The 15,000-nt window shown below is 37.3% G+C and overlaps 1 protein-coding gene across 1 annotated transcript in view; it reads right to left on the reverse strand.

Moving 5' to 3' along the window:
- The window catches only part of LOC137646005 (hemolymph clottable protein-like), a 112,725-nt gene that overhangs the window by 79,151 nt on the left and 18,574 nt on the right, over positions 1-15,000 (reverse strand). Inside the window, exons 2-6 of the mRNA XM_068379138.1 lie at positions 8,848-9,005; positions 8,537-8,677; positions 6,375-6,470; positions 4,212-4,300; positions 3,938-4,042 (exon numbers count right to left, since the gene is read on the reverse strand). Coding sequence (XP_068235239.1) covers positions 3,938-4,042; positions 4,212-4,300; positions 6,375-6,470; positions 8,537-8,677; positions 8,848-9,005 — 589 coding nt within the window. The remainder of the gene's footprint in view (positions 1-3,937; positions 4,043-4,211; positions 4,301-6,374; positions 6,471-8,536; positions 8,678-8,847; positions 9,006-15,000) is intronic.

The raw sequence follows: 15,000 nt of genomic DNA on the forward strand, positions 1-15,000 counted from the left end.
TAGTGACACCATATTTACGTATTTATTTAACATGTATAATCAGACTTTTAAAACCTTCCCTTGTACGTAGTACTGTTAACAAACTACCCTTTAATGTACAGAACACTTAATGCATGTACTACAGTACCCTAAACTAAAACAGGCACAAATATTAAAGGCGATTTTATATCATGCGTTTCCTAAACACGCCAAAAAGCACAATAAAAAATGGCAACCAATGTTTTGTTTACGTTTCTCTGATCATAATGAAGAAACAAACGCATTTAGTGTACACATCTGTGTATAGGTTAGTTTTTGCATCGATTATATTGATTATACAGTATGTTGATTTTGTTATTACCAATGTTTTACTTAATTTTTCTTAGGACTTCCAAATGAAATGTTTTTCTTTAATACGCCACCTGAAACGACGGCATCATAAAGTACGCTCAGTAAACAACCACGCTCAGTAAACAAAGAAGGCATTTAACGCGCATGATGAAAGTGATAAATAATGATATTTACAGTAAAAGCTTTTAGAAAATATGTTATTACAAATATTATTTACCGTATCTATATAAAATCATACAGTACATACCGTACGTAGCAAAGCAGGAAAGCAATTTACAAGAGAGAGAGAGAGAGAGAGAGATAGAGAGAGATTGTTTTACGTACGTAAATGTAAATTTTAAACAAAGAAAATATGATAGGTTACAACATGTATACTCTTCAGACTTTTAAAACCTTCCCTTTAACTTAATGCATACAGTACTAAACTAAAACAGGCACAAATATTAAAATGTTAGTATATTAAAGTAAAAAATAAAGATTGTTACTGTACTCACCACGAAAGAAGTTGAAGAAAAACTTGAATGATGATGGCGATGAATTTGCTGCACAGTAGAAATGATGATGATGAAGCTGATGATCTCTTCTACTGTGCAGCCAATGATAGTATTTTACGTCTCTTCAGAGGGAGGTGTCTTTTCCTGGGACACCTCTTCAACTTCTTCCTGGGAAACTTCTTCAATTTCTTCTAAAGGCGTACTAGCAGGAGGAACTGGCTCTTTTTTGCGAGGCTGGAAGAACATTGTGATCGGAAGTTGCTGCCGCTGCTTCTTTTTTGCTCTAAGAGCATCCTGTAGGGAGTCATGTCTTCATCGATCTTGTTGCAGAATTGCATAGACCGAACCATATCCTCGTCCCACTCTTGCAACATTTCTTTCAACTCCTTCGCATGGTTGCAGACCTTGGCAAGCCGTTCTAATGTTAAGCCCGTTTCTTCGACATTTTCTTGGGTCTCTTCCTGTGTTTCGCTCTCTTCTTCACTGGCCGATTTCGTCAGGTCTTCTAGGTCTGCGTCAGTTAGCGGCTGGGAATAGCAGGCCAACAACTCGTCGATGTCTTCAGTCGTCAAGTCGCCAAACCCGTCACCTCCAATTATCGCAGCCAACTGCACAGACTTGCGTATTGCAGAGTGTTGGATTTCAGACGGAGTAAATCCCTCGTCGTCGTAAACAATCTGGGGCCACAACTTCTTCCAGCTCGCATTCACGGTTGCAGGTTTCATTTCTTGCAGTGCCTTCTGAATGTTCTGCAGACACGTGGCTATGGTGTACTGCCGCCAGTACGCCTTCATGTTAAAATTTTCATCCTCATCATCTTGGGCAGCATCCACACGCAACGAGGTCCGCCAAGGTATTCTTCGTGTAGAGGGCCTTGAACGCCCTGATAACCCCCTGGTCCATCGGTTGAATTAATGACGTGGTGTTGGGTGGCAGGAACTCAACCTGAATGCCCTCATGCGACAGATCAGTTGCGTGTCCACCAGTGTTATCCATAAGGAGAAGGATCTTGAATGGCAAGCCCTTCTCTACGAGATATTTGCTGACTTGCGGGATGAAACACTGGTGGAACCAGTTGGAGGTCAGCATCTTCGTAATCCATGCTTTTGGATTATGCATCCAGTACACGGGAAGGAGATTCTTATTCTTATTTTTCAAAGCGCGAGCATTGCCACACATCACGAGGGTAACGCGATCCTAGAATGCTTTAAAGCCAGTCTTTGGCTTGTTCTTTGAACAGGAAAGTTCGCGACGGCATTCTCTTCCAAAACAAGCCAGTCTCATCCATATTAAACACTTGTTCCGGCTTGTATCCACCTTCGGCGATAATATTATTGAACGTCTGTTTCACGTAAGTTTCAGCAGCGGCAGTGTCAGCAGAAGCAGCCTCGCCATGCAGGGAAACGCTTTTCAGGGCGAAGCGTTTCTGAAACTTCGCGAATCATCCTTTGCTGGCGGAAAAACGTTGTTTCTGACGCTGGGAATCAGTGGATGTCCCTGGTTGAGGTTCATCTACATCATCATCTTCTTCAGCATGGTTGCCATCGTCGTCTTGAGGTTCCTTTTCCGCAAAATTCTCATACAAGCTCAAAGCCTTGGTTCGGATGGTGTTCGTATCCAAGGCTATGTTCTTCTTCCAGCAGTCGGCAATCCACACTGCTAAAGCACCTTCCATGCGTACGATCGTTTTATTACGCGTGGTAACGACTCGCTTCGCTGATCTGCTAAAGGTGATGGTAGCCGTCTTTCTAATGTTCGCCTCGTCCTTCTTTATATAGCGAACGGTGGATTCGTTGATTCCAAAATGGCGGGCTATGGCCGCGTAACTTCTACCGTCTTTTAACATATCGAGAAGCGTCACCTCAGCAATCGTCATCATCTTTCGGTGGCGTTTAGGCTCACTACCAGCCTTAGTAGAAGCAGAACGCTTGGGAGGCATTGTGCAGTAGGGTTTAACAGAAAGTTCAACAAAAAGTTCAACGTAAAACAGTCACGCACAGCACAGATTAAAGTCCACAATAACTTAACAACATCTGCACAGCGATACGGCGGGAGACAAAGTGACCGTGAATACGTAGATGCTGCGGGTTGGAGATGCGGGCAAAACACCAATCACAGGCTAGATAACAAAACTTGGGTTCTGATTCGTCATCTATCAGCGCTTGAACCAATCACAACCCGTCTTATATGCTACGTAGGTTACCAATTCAAAGTACAAGGTACCCTACGTATACTGTACAGTAATAATAATAATAATAATAAAAATAAATAATAATAATAATAATTATAATAATAATAATGATAATAATAACAATAATAATTTTAGTAACAACAACAACAATAATAATAATAATAACAATAATAATAATACAGCTATACGTACGCTATTATACGCTTGTTTTGTTGTAGGATCTCTCTCTCTCTCTCTCTCTCTCTCTCTCTCTCTCTCTCTCTCTCTCTCTCTCTCTCGTATGCTTATTCGAGATGTGATTTTTGCAACAAAGAATATTACTGGATGCAGTACTACGTACGTATACATACAAAAGATTCATGGAAAAGAAGTACATCCATTACATTTGTAGTACAGTAGTAGCCATCAGCAGCCTTACACCATTCTACTATGGTATGACTGCATCTGATTTGCGTTTCATGTTCGATTTAATTTTACTACGTACTGTATACAGTACTGAATTATCGTATGATCACATTCTCTTTTCGTGTTTTATTTCTTTCTGTGCTGAATTATATATCATATGTAATACAATGAACAATCAGTAAGAGCAGATATTACTAATTACAGTATTAATGGAATTACAGGTAACGAAATATCGTATTTGGGGTCTTCAGATATCGCGGTATTTTCGAAATTTCCGGAAAATCCGCGATATGTATATATATATGGGTTATGAATAAAACCCGCGAAGTGGTGAATCCACGATGGTCGAACCGCGAAGTAGCGAGGGCTCACTGTATTAGCAACTATTTAAACTCCATTGTCGGATATACTGATAGAGAGTCAATGTAAGATTTGATGGTAGAATAAGAGTAGTCTTAAGGGAAATCCCTGTGATAACATCATCATAATTTTCTTAATTATCATAGATAATACGAACCTTGCAGAAGATGGATCTTGGCGCTGGACGTCTTCTTCAATTATAGTTTCTAGCTCAACTGTTTTTTCGGCAGCGTTTGCATCGTGTACTTTGGTCACATAATACCTGTACATTTGGGAATAGGAATGCTTAGGTAATGTTTGAGGGAAAGGCCTGGATAGTGCTGGGGAAAAAAAGATTAACATTTTTATTTTTTATAGACAGTATTATTTCAGCTTTTAAAGTCCAATAGTGAGATGAAAACATTTGAAAAATCTTCATTTGCAGCTCTCACCTGTTTATACAATTGCCAGTAACAAGCTCGTCACAGGCTTCAAAAGTGCGCCTCATAAACACGGAGCCCTCGGTGGATTCAGCTTCCCTCTGAACAAAGAACATGTTCTAACATTAACAGAATATTTTACCACATTACCCATTTCTTTGCTATTTATCGCTAGAAAATTATTATCATGATAAGGTCTCTCCTGAGACAAGTAAGATTTTCTGTAGGTAGATCTGAATTTCCAAAATAAGGGATTTTTTGGTTTTAAAATTATGCAAAAAAGGGCGCTGTTGGATTTGCTTTCTTTCAAGGTTTTTAGCAGTAGCACCCACATGACTCAATACGAAGTTGCACCCTTAGAAAGCAAAAGACAAAAATGAAAGATTGACACCTATTGCAAAACATCTCATAAGACAGAACGTGGAGAGATCAAAGAAATTACAATAAAATACAGCAGCACACTGAAAGAACAGAAATGCCCAAGTTGAAATGAAATGCATTAATTTAACAATAATTTTATCATACCCTATTACTTGAGATCAAAATGGGCTACTTTTCTCTTAAAAGAGTAGTAGATTGGCCAGGGTACCAGCCACCCGTTGAGATACTACCACTCGACAGTTATTGGATCCTTTGACTGACCAATCAGTACTACATTGGATCCTTCTCTCTGGTTACGGTAATTTTTCTTTTGCCTACAAATACATGGAATAGTCTGGTCTATTCTTTACATATTTTCTTCTGTCCCCATACACCTGACAGCACTGACATTACCAAACAATTATTCCTCACTCAAGGGACTAACTACAGCAATGTAGTTTTTCAGTGGCTACTTTCCTCTTGATAAAGGTAGAAGAAACTCTTTAGCTATGGTAAGCAGCTCTTCTGAGAGAAGGACATTCCAAAATCAAACCATTGTTCTCTGGCCTTGGATAGTGCCATATTCTCTGTACCATAGTCTTTCACTGTCTTGGGGAAGAGTTCTCTTGCTTGAGGGTACAATTGGACACACTATTCTATCTTATTTCTCTTCCGCTTGTTTTTTAAAGCGTTATTAGTATATATATATATATATATATATATATATATATATATATATATATATATATATATATATATATATGAAATATTTATTGTAATGTTACTGTTCTTAAAATATTTTAATTGTTAATTACTTTTCTTGTAGTTTCCTTATTTCCTTTCCTCACTGGACTATTTTCCATGTTGGAGCCCTCGGGCTTATAGCATTCTGTTTTTCCAACTGGGGTTGTAGCTTAGCAAGTAGTAATAATAATAATAATAATAATAATAACAGGAACATGTTCTTGACCATCTTCTCATTTGAATGTTCAGCGGAGTGGTAATTCTCTCCAAGTTTGCTATTTATATCTTAAGGAATTTCTAGACTCGTGATAAATTTGCCAAGTTACCTTCACTGGGCTAAACTAGGAATGTTAATTCCAGACCAATCTTGAACAAATACTTTTATTGAAATAGACTTAGTCAATTCTTAGAAAGAGTCAGAACTTTGTTCGAAGTTGAAATTTGTGTTTCGTATTAACGTTTTGGGTCTGACTGTACAAAAGGGATTTTGACGAAGGAAAAATCTATTTCTGGGAAGAGACCTGTGACACCCGGTGAAAAGGGTCCTTCTTTACACTTTTCTGATATAAATCTTCCAAATATACCAAAGAAAGATAAAAGCATGGAATGCAGAGGTTACTACCTTCGCGCGAGCACCTTGTGGGTGTCGTGTATACAACAGGGGCGTGTGAAAACCACTATTCACAGGCTGTCTTCCATTTAGATAATTCCTTCATCAAAGGGAATGGCCGTAACAGAGGCCCTAGAAAACACACTTAGACAAAAGCTTGCTTGCTCAGCCAAAAACAGGATGCTAGGCTTATGCTTCTTAGTCCTTTTTGGCTTCCTGTGCCAATCATTGGTCAAAGATACTCCAGATGACAACTGCAAATTGCCCAGACACTTAAAACACTAAAGAAGAAAAAGATTCATCATTAAATACTACTTATATAGGATGAATAAACTTAAGAGGAGCCTAAGGAATTCAAATGAACATTTTCTAATTATTCTCATGTATGAAATAAGTTAAATTCGAGATAATATTACCATCTACCCCAGTTCGATTACCAAATAAGGTAAAGTCCTACTTACGAGAAATGTTCCTATGGGAAACAGGTCGACGAATGCCTTCTTTATGTTGGAGACCCAAACAGGCTCATCTGCCGGTACCTCTAGGATTTCCGCCAACTGAAATATCACATGAATAACTGACAAATATTGCTGTGCCTTGATTGACGTCAGAAGTACTTCTTACATACACAAATAGCATACACACCTATGAATCATTAAATAAGAAAATAAATCAATACCACATGGCTTCAACACACACACACACACACACACACACACATATATATATATATATATATATATATATATATATATATATATATATATATACATACATATATATATATATATATATATATATATATATATATATATATATATATATATATATATATATATGTGTGTGTGTGTGTGTGTGTGTGTGTGTTTGTACATAAATATGTTGATCACAAGAATTGCTTAAATTGTACGCCAATGGCCATTGCCTGAAATACCACAAAGGAAACGTAAAATAGCTGTGAGGTAGAATGGCAATCGAATATTAAAACGTGAACCTTAATAGACTATATTACTGAAAAAAAGGAAAGACAAAAGGTTAAGTTTCTAAAACAAAAGATAAAAGCAAACTTAAGGTTTCTATATTAATAATCTTCTCTCCTCATCTTCCTTAACTTTTCAGTAATACTAATGAGACGAATCTCGACCACTTATTTGATATGTAACCCCCAAAACACTGTTAATTTATTGGAAGGATTTCCTAACATTCCTATTAAGTAAGCAGGGGGATTTTTTTTTCTTTTATTGTTCGATGGCGAATATCTAGAATTCTGAAATCTGTTATTTGTAAACCTACCTAAAATTGCATCAAGAAATGTACATGAAAACTTCAGAATATGGCTCATCTGAAGACAAACTGTGTGAGTTTCCCGTCAGCCTCAAGTAAAACCTCATGGATCTGCATTAATTAGAAATCTTCTTCCAAACACGCATTACAGTATATCGCTCTATAAATTCAGAAAATCAGTAGAGATCATAATTTGCTATCGTTTTTGTTTCCATAATAACAACGGGAAATATTTTTTTTTTTTTTTTTTTTTTTTTTTTTTTTTTTTTTTTTTTTTTTTTTTTTTTTTTTTTTTAGAATTCTACAATAACACACCAAAAATAATCACATGTTTATATAATAGTTTTCAAGTATTTGTTTAAATTCTTTCCTTATCCAATCCAGACGAAATCCAAATTTCTAAAGATCAACCTATCGTTCATACTAATTACTCTAAAAATCAATGGCCATTGTAATTGAGATGCCAGAAAATTCATAATGATTAAATATTTCTTCAATCATTAATATGACCTCAACTTCTCAGATCAAACTCGATTACTGTTATAATCGAGTTTAAAAGAAGAAGACGCCCTACGCTGTATCATGTCAGTCAAAAAGGTGAAACAGAGATACATTAGAGTGCTCGGTTCCTAACTGCTCACTCCCCAAAAAAAGTTTGCGGCTACTCTGTCGCATATTTAGATAGGTGCAAAGCTTCTAAGCTTATACTTACTACTGTAATTAAGCTTTTTTACCTTTACCTTAAACATCATTATTAATGAAAATCTTAGGAGATGACATTCGAAATCTATTTTCTCGCCAATAGCAAAACCAACAGAAAGATGAACTTCAGATTTCGTTGTTCTTTTATTTGTAAAGAATATGAGGTGATAGTTGCTTCACAGACGAACTGTTCTTTTATTTGTATGTAAATGGCGGCAGTGATTATTCAGAATGAAAAATAGAGGATACTACACCGAGTGTTATCACACAACTTAACATTGGACTATAACACCAACAAACAAATACTGAAACCCATGCGTAAATTGAAGCCATTTATCGAATTTTATGCCAAAGTTAAAAAATCTTGAAACGATTCCTATCAGTTGTGATTGAATCCTTTGTCAATGTTTGTTCACATCAACTATTTTCTGTTCCTCCTCGTGATCTTTAAATTCGCTTTTCATACAGTACTGCAACTGTAGTAAACTTTAACTAGCCGCATATATCTTATAAGGAATTTGATCTTGTTTAGTCTCATGTCAGAAGAGAGAGAGAGAGAGAGAGAGAGAGAGAGAGAGAGAGAGAGAGAGAGAGAGAGAGAGAGAGAGAGAGAGAGAGAGAGAGAATCTCCACTCACCTTATCTGCATTAGCAATAACTCTAAACGGCTTATGGATGAAATCAGACCCTTCTTGAATAGGATCATAAGTGATGTTCAAAGGTAACATTGGGTCACACTCGCTAGCGTCATGTCGGTCACCCGTTTCAACATTCATCAACTTCAAGAAGAGAAAATACATTATTAGTTATAATGAGGAATGATTTCATCAATACTATCCATATTTGTCATAAGTAAACTTGGACTTGAACACTTCTTGTTGAAAAGAAATAAAAACTATCGTGTACTTTTTAAGCCATTAAATGAAATAACTTCCTGATATGATCCCACCTGCATAAGGAGAGAGTAATCCTTGGCCACCTGAACAGTGACGTCAGCCTGAAAGGCAACGATGGCATATTGGTGTCTAATGTGGCTCATGCCGGAAGCCAGTTTCCCATTGTAACGGTAGACATATTCCAAGCCCGGTTGCAGTCCCAGGCATTGGCCTGCAAAAGGAAATACAAATGAAGCACTTTTTAAGTTTATCAATAAGCCCTTTCAATATATATATATATATATATATATATATATATATATATATATATATATATATATATATATATATATATAATATACACATACACACACACACACACACACACACACACACACATATATATATATATATATATATATATATATATATATATATATATATATATATATATATATATATTTATATACTGTATATATACCTAAACACACATAGATATGTGTTATATAGTATATCTATCTATATACCAAGGCACTTCCCCAATTTTTGGGGGTAGTCGGCATAAAAAAAAAGGAACAAAAGGGGGCTTTTCCTCTGTTGGCTCCTCCCAGCCTGGCGATTGATTCAGACTAGTTTGGTTGGTACTGCTAGGGTACCACAGCCCAACCTGCCCCGTTATCCACCACAAAGGAAGTTTCATATGCAGAATCCCCTACTACTGCTACCTCAGCAGTCACCGAGGCGACTGGAGGAAACAGGAGGGCCTACCAGAACCGTCGTCACAATCACTCACCATTCATTCCTATTTCTCTCACATCTATCCTATCACCTAGAGCAGTGGTTCCCAACCTTTTTTTTTTTCAGGTAACCCCTATCATGCACCTCAAACCATAACCACAACTCCACTAGTTTAGTTGTATATGTATTATTATATATTACTAGTTGTTGGCCGTAAAATTAAGGGACAGTAGATATCCTTCTATAGGAAAAGACAAAGTTAACATCATTAAACTTTATTGCAGCATTATAAATTTTAATGCTTGATATTAATCAAGAACTCAACTTCTGGAATAATATTTTGTCACATTCCACAAAAACAAACTAAAAGTATAAATGTTTTCTGTTAAATGGTAAACTGATTTTAATGGGAGCTTGGGGCTGACTCATGCTGCTAAGTTTCTCTATTCGTGGTTCAGTCTTAGGAAGTGCTACCCTCAAATCATGTTCAGGTTGCAGCCGATTTCTGTATTTTGTTTTGATGGTAGCCTGCCAAGAAGGAGGAGGGGAAGGGGCCAAGGAGAGAGGAGGGGATGGGGGCCAATGAAAGAGAAGAGGAGGGGGACAAGGAAAGAGAAGGATGGTTGAGAGAATAGGAAAGAGAAGGATGGTTGAGAGAATAGGAAAGAGAAGGATGGTTGAGAGAATAGGAAAGAGGGGGGACGGAGACAAGGAAAGATGATAAGGAGGAATAAAGAAAGAGGGTAGGTAGTAAGAAAAGCGAAGGGTCAAGGAACCAGGGGGAGGAGGTGTAGAGAGGAGGGGATGGGTCAAGGAAGGAGTAACAAAGAAAATAGGTGTAATATATTCACAAATCGCAGTAAATAAGACGAAGTAGAAAACGAAAAAATCAATGATATACAGCACTCCAAATCTCGCCAAAACTTCTTTGTCTACATCTTTTCCCACTTCTATGTGGGGTCAATGTTTCTGGGCAGCTTTTTCCATCTACCTCCGTCCCACACTTCATCACCGGTTAATCCCTTTGATCGAAGGTCATCCTTGATGCAGTCCACCCACCTTCGCTTTGGTCTCCCTCTCCTTCTCGTTCCCTGTACCTCCATTTCCATCACTCTCCTCCCAATGTACTGTTCACCTCTTCCCATGACATGACCAAATCTCGCCAAAACAACAACCTCAAAAACCAACCATATACAATACTCCAAATCTCTAAACAACCGCCAAACCAACGACCTTTTCGACCAAGTGACCAGCGCCGCAGACGCGCCAACTTCACAAGAACATACAAATAAAATAACACAATGAATGAAATAACAACACAAACTCACAAGAAGTAAATAAAAAGGAAGGGGAGGAGTAGAGGAGAGGAAGGGGAGGTGGCAAGGAAATATCGAAGAGGAGGGGAGGGGTAAAAAAAAAGCAGGAGGAGAAGAGGCATGAAAAGACGAGGAAGGGGGAAGAGGAGCAAGGAAAGGGTGGCAAGGGGAAAGAGGAAAATGTAGGAGAAGGCATGAAAAGTGGCCCCTCCTCCTTCCCTGGCCCCTTTCCTTCCCTGGCCCCTCTCCTTCTCTTCCTCTTCCCTTGCCCATCTTTCTTTTTAAATATGGTGGGGGGGGGGTAATCATGTGGTTTTAGAAGCCTCGATCATGAACACTGTGATAGGCTATCGTCCACTGACATATTGTGGTGCAATACTTTGTCAGCAAGGGAAGTACTCAGTTTCTATTATTGGCATACCACTTTTTCGTGAGTAATTAAGAATTTTAAAGAAACAAAGACTGAGTGCAACCTATCCAGTTCATTCGAAATCACTATACAGGTATAAATGCATCAACTTACTGATATAAGACGAACAAATTGCAGACAGTGTTTCCCACTGCAGCATTACAGCTGGAGTGGCTGCCTGGTTGGACGTGGTTGGTGATGCTGTTCAGATATCAAACGCGTACGGCACTCAGGGGTACCACCATTAAAATTTAGTTTTTTTATATTTATATATGAATAGATATATACAAGTCGATAAATAAAAATCCACAAATACGTTTATATATTTTTTCTTTACTGCGAGTTCTGCCATATTTAAAATTTTTATTTCCATTTTGATATTTTGAGATTTTGGCAACCCCAGGGTTGGTAAACCTGGACCTAGAGCTTTCTTCCCTCCATCCATCCACCCAAACCTTGGCCTTCTTGTATTTCTCCCATCAACTTTTGCATTCACCACCTTCAGCAGACAGCCACTTTCCATTCTCTCTACATGGCCAAACCACCTCAACAGATTCATATCCACTCCAGCAGTTAAATAATTTCTTACACCTGTTTCCACCCTCACTACTTCGTTCCTAACCCTATCTAATGAAGATACACCAGCAATACTCCTCAGACACTTCATCTTGAACGCATATCAATTTCTGTCTCATTAGGGGGCTTTTTAACCTCTATTTGTAGGAGCCTTATATATAGCATTAGGGGCATTTTGGCCTCGATTTTGAGGTGCATTACTTCTAGCATTAGAGGCTCTTTGAGCTCTCTTTCTAAGTGCCTTATTTATAGCATTAGGGGCTTTTTTATCTCTTCTTTTAGGAGCCTTATATATAGCATTAGGGGCTTTTTGACCTCGGTTTTGAGGTGTATTACTTCTAGCATCAGAGGCTCTTTGACCTCTCTTTTTTTTGGTGCCTTACCTATAGCATTAGGAGCTCTTTGACTTCTATTTCTAGGAGCCTTATATATATATATATATATATATATATATATATATATATATATATATATATATATATATATATATATATATATATATATATATATATATATATATATTTTTAGGTACCTTATTTATTACATTAGGGGCTTTTTTACCTCGATTTTGAGGTGCATCACTTCTAGCATCAGAGGCTCTTTGACCTCTATTTTTAGGTGCCTTATTTATAGCATTAGGGGCTTTTTGACCTCTTCTTTTAGGAGCCTTATATATAGCATTAGGGAGTTTTTTTACCTCGATTTTGAGGTGCATTACTTGGAGTATTGGATGCTCTTTGACCTCTAGTTTTAGGTGCCTTATTTATAGCATTAGGAGCTCTTTGGCCCCTATTTCTAGGAGCCTTATATATATCATAAGGGGTTTTTTACTTCGATTTTGAGGTGCATGACTTGTAGCATTAATGGCTTTTTTACCTCTATTTTTAGGTGCCTTATTTATTGCATTAGGGAATTTTTTTTACCTCGATTTTGAGGTGCATTACTTGTAGCATTGTAGGCTCTTTGACCTCTATTTTTAGGCGCCTTATTTATTGCATTAGGGGCTTTTTTACTTCGACTTTGAGGTGCATTACTTGTAGCATTAGAGGCTTTTTTACCTCTATTTTTAGGTACCTTATTTATAGCATTGGCGGCTTTTGACCTCGATTTTGAGGTGCATCACTTTTAGCATTAGAGGCTCTTTGACCTCTATTTTTATGTGCCTTGTTTATAGCATTAGGAGGTTTTTTACCTCGATTTTGAGGTGCATTACTTCTAGCATTATAGGCTCTTTGACCTCTATTTTTATGTGCCTTGTTTATAGCATTACGGGCTTTTTGACGTCTATTTTGAGGTGCATTACTTCTAGCATTAGAGGCTTGTTGACCTCTGTTTTTATGTGCCTTAGAGGCTCTTTGACATCTATTTTAAGGTATCTTATTTCTAGCATTAAGGGGTATTTCACCTCTTGTTTTGAGGTGCCTTATTTCTCGTATTAGTGGGAAAAGATGTAGACAAAGAAGAAGGGACTTTTTTTTTACCTTTATTTCAAGGTGACTTACTTCTAGCATTAAAGGCTATTTTACGTCTTTGTTTAAAGGCTCTTCGTTGCTGTTCTCTTCTGTTTGTTCAAGTTTCTCAAGTTCTTTAGTTTTTCGGTTTCCGTTGATATTTCATCTTCCAGTTTCCTTAGTTCGTCAATTTCCTTCGATATTTCATCGTAATCTTTCCTAGTCCGTCAGTTTCCTTCTAGATTTCAAGAGATTTCAGTGTCGTGTGTCCTCAGTTTGTCAGATTCCTCAGAGAAATCGATGGCATCCATGTCTTTGTCCATCAGGGCGATGAGTAAAGACAGGAATACAATAAATTTTCTTCGCATACGTCAACACGCTAAAGTAAACGACGAGCAACACAATATATTTACCAATACGATCTGGATATGTCCTTTCTTCAATGTCGAATTTTGGGACTATCCTTTTGAAGAACCACACGTCGCTCACCGTTCAGTTGAACCATTCTTTTTCCATCCTTATTTCCTTAGTTCCTATAGTTTCCAATTACAGGAAATCGTTGCAAAAGCCCAAACAAAGGTTCATTCAAGGCGCGTACACTATATTCCTCAAAGCTCGACAACTTCTGCAGCAACCACCAAAACCAGCTTTAGATGAAGGTGTTCTGAAGAGCCTCCTGTTGATCCTTTACTTTTAATACACAATTCTCACAGTCAGTTCCCTGTTCCAAAAATATCCATTAACTATGTTCACCGTGTTGCATGCTTAGTTTAAAAAAAAAAAAAAAAAAAAAGAGATCAGGTCTTCAGAGGTCATTTGAAGCTTGGGGCGGGGCTGTTCAGAACTGCTCCGGGAAGATTCTGTTCTGGAGTCATTCAGAACTCCATGCTAAGTCTACGGCTATGTCTTCTGAAGCCTTTTGAAGATCCCGGATAATTTTCTTCAGGTGCCGTTCAGGGAGCTCCAGGAAAAATCTGTTCTGGAGTCATTCAAAACTCCATGCTAAGTCTGCGGCTGTTTCTTCTGAAGGCATTTGGAAATCCGGGAAAGTTTTCTTCCGAAGCCGTTTAGAGATTCTGTTCTATGGTCATTCAGAACTCCATGCTAAGTCTATGGCCATTTCTCCTGAAGCCATTCAGAGATCCGTGAAGATTTTCTTCCAAAGCCGTTTAGGACTCGGGAAAAAACTTCTTTCATTTCAATAAATCCTAGTAACTCCTCATCATCATCATCATCATTGTAATGATAATAGTAAAAATAGTAATAATAATAATAATAATAATAATAATAATAATAATGATAATAATATTAATGATGATGATAATAATAATAATAATAATAATAATAATAATAATAATAGACTACATTATTTGATTTATGGATTTGAGTCTGAACGTTCTGAAGTCGTTCAACGCTCGGATTTGCAATTTGAAGGAAAAGTTAAGAGACTGAATATGAAGAAGAAAGGATAATCAATACTATAATTTATTACTTTCATTATTAAGTAACGCATGAAGCGCACTCGGCGATCGAACTCATGAGAATAATTGACGTTTTCAGCAAACCGCATTGAAATAACCGAAGGCTTCGACTTATTTTTTCAGGTTTAAGATTTAAAACAACCCATTATCATTGCGAATCGATATCAGAACCGTTCAAAACAGAAAATACATCTCGGAAAAACGCATTTCACGAGTACTTTTCTGATGAATTCATTTTAGATAATCAATAATGATG

This window comes from Palaemon carinicauda, chromosome 8 (genome assembly GCF_036898095.1).
Source record: "Palaemon carinicauda isolate YSFRI2023 chromosome 8, ASM3689809v2, whole genome shotgun sequence".
NCBI lineage: Eukaryota > Metazoa > Arthropoda > Malacostraca > Decapoda > Palaemonidae > Palaemon > Palaemon carinicauda.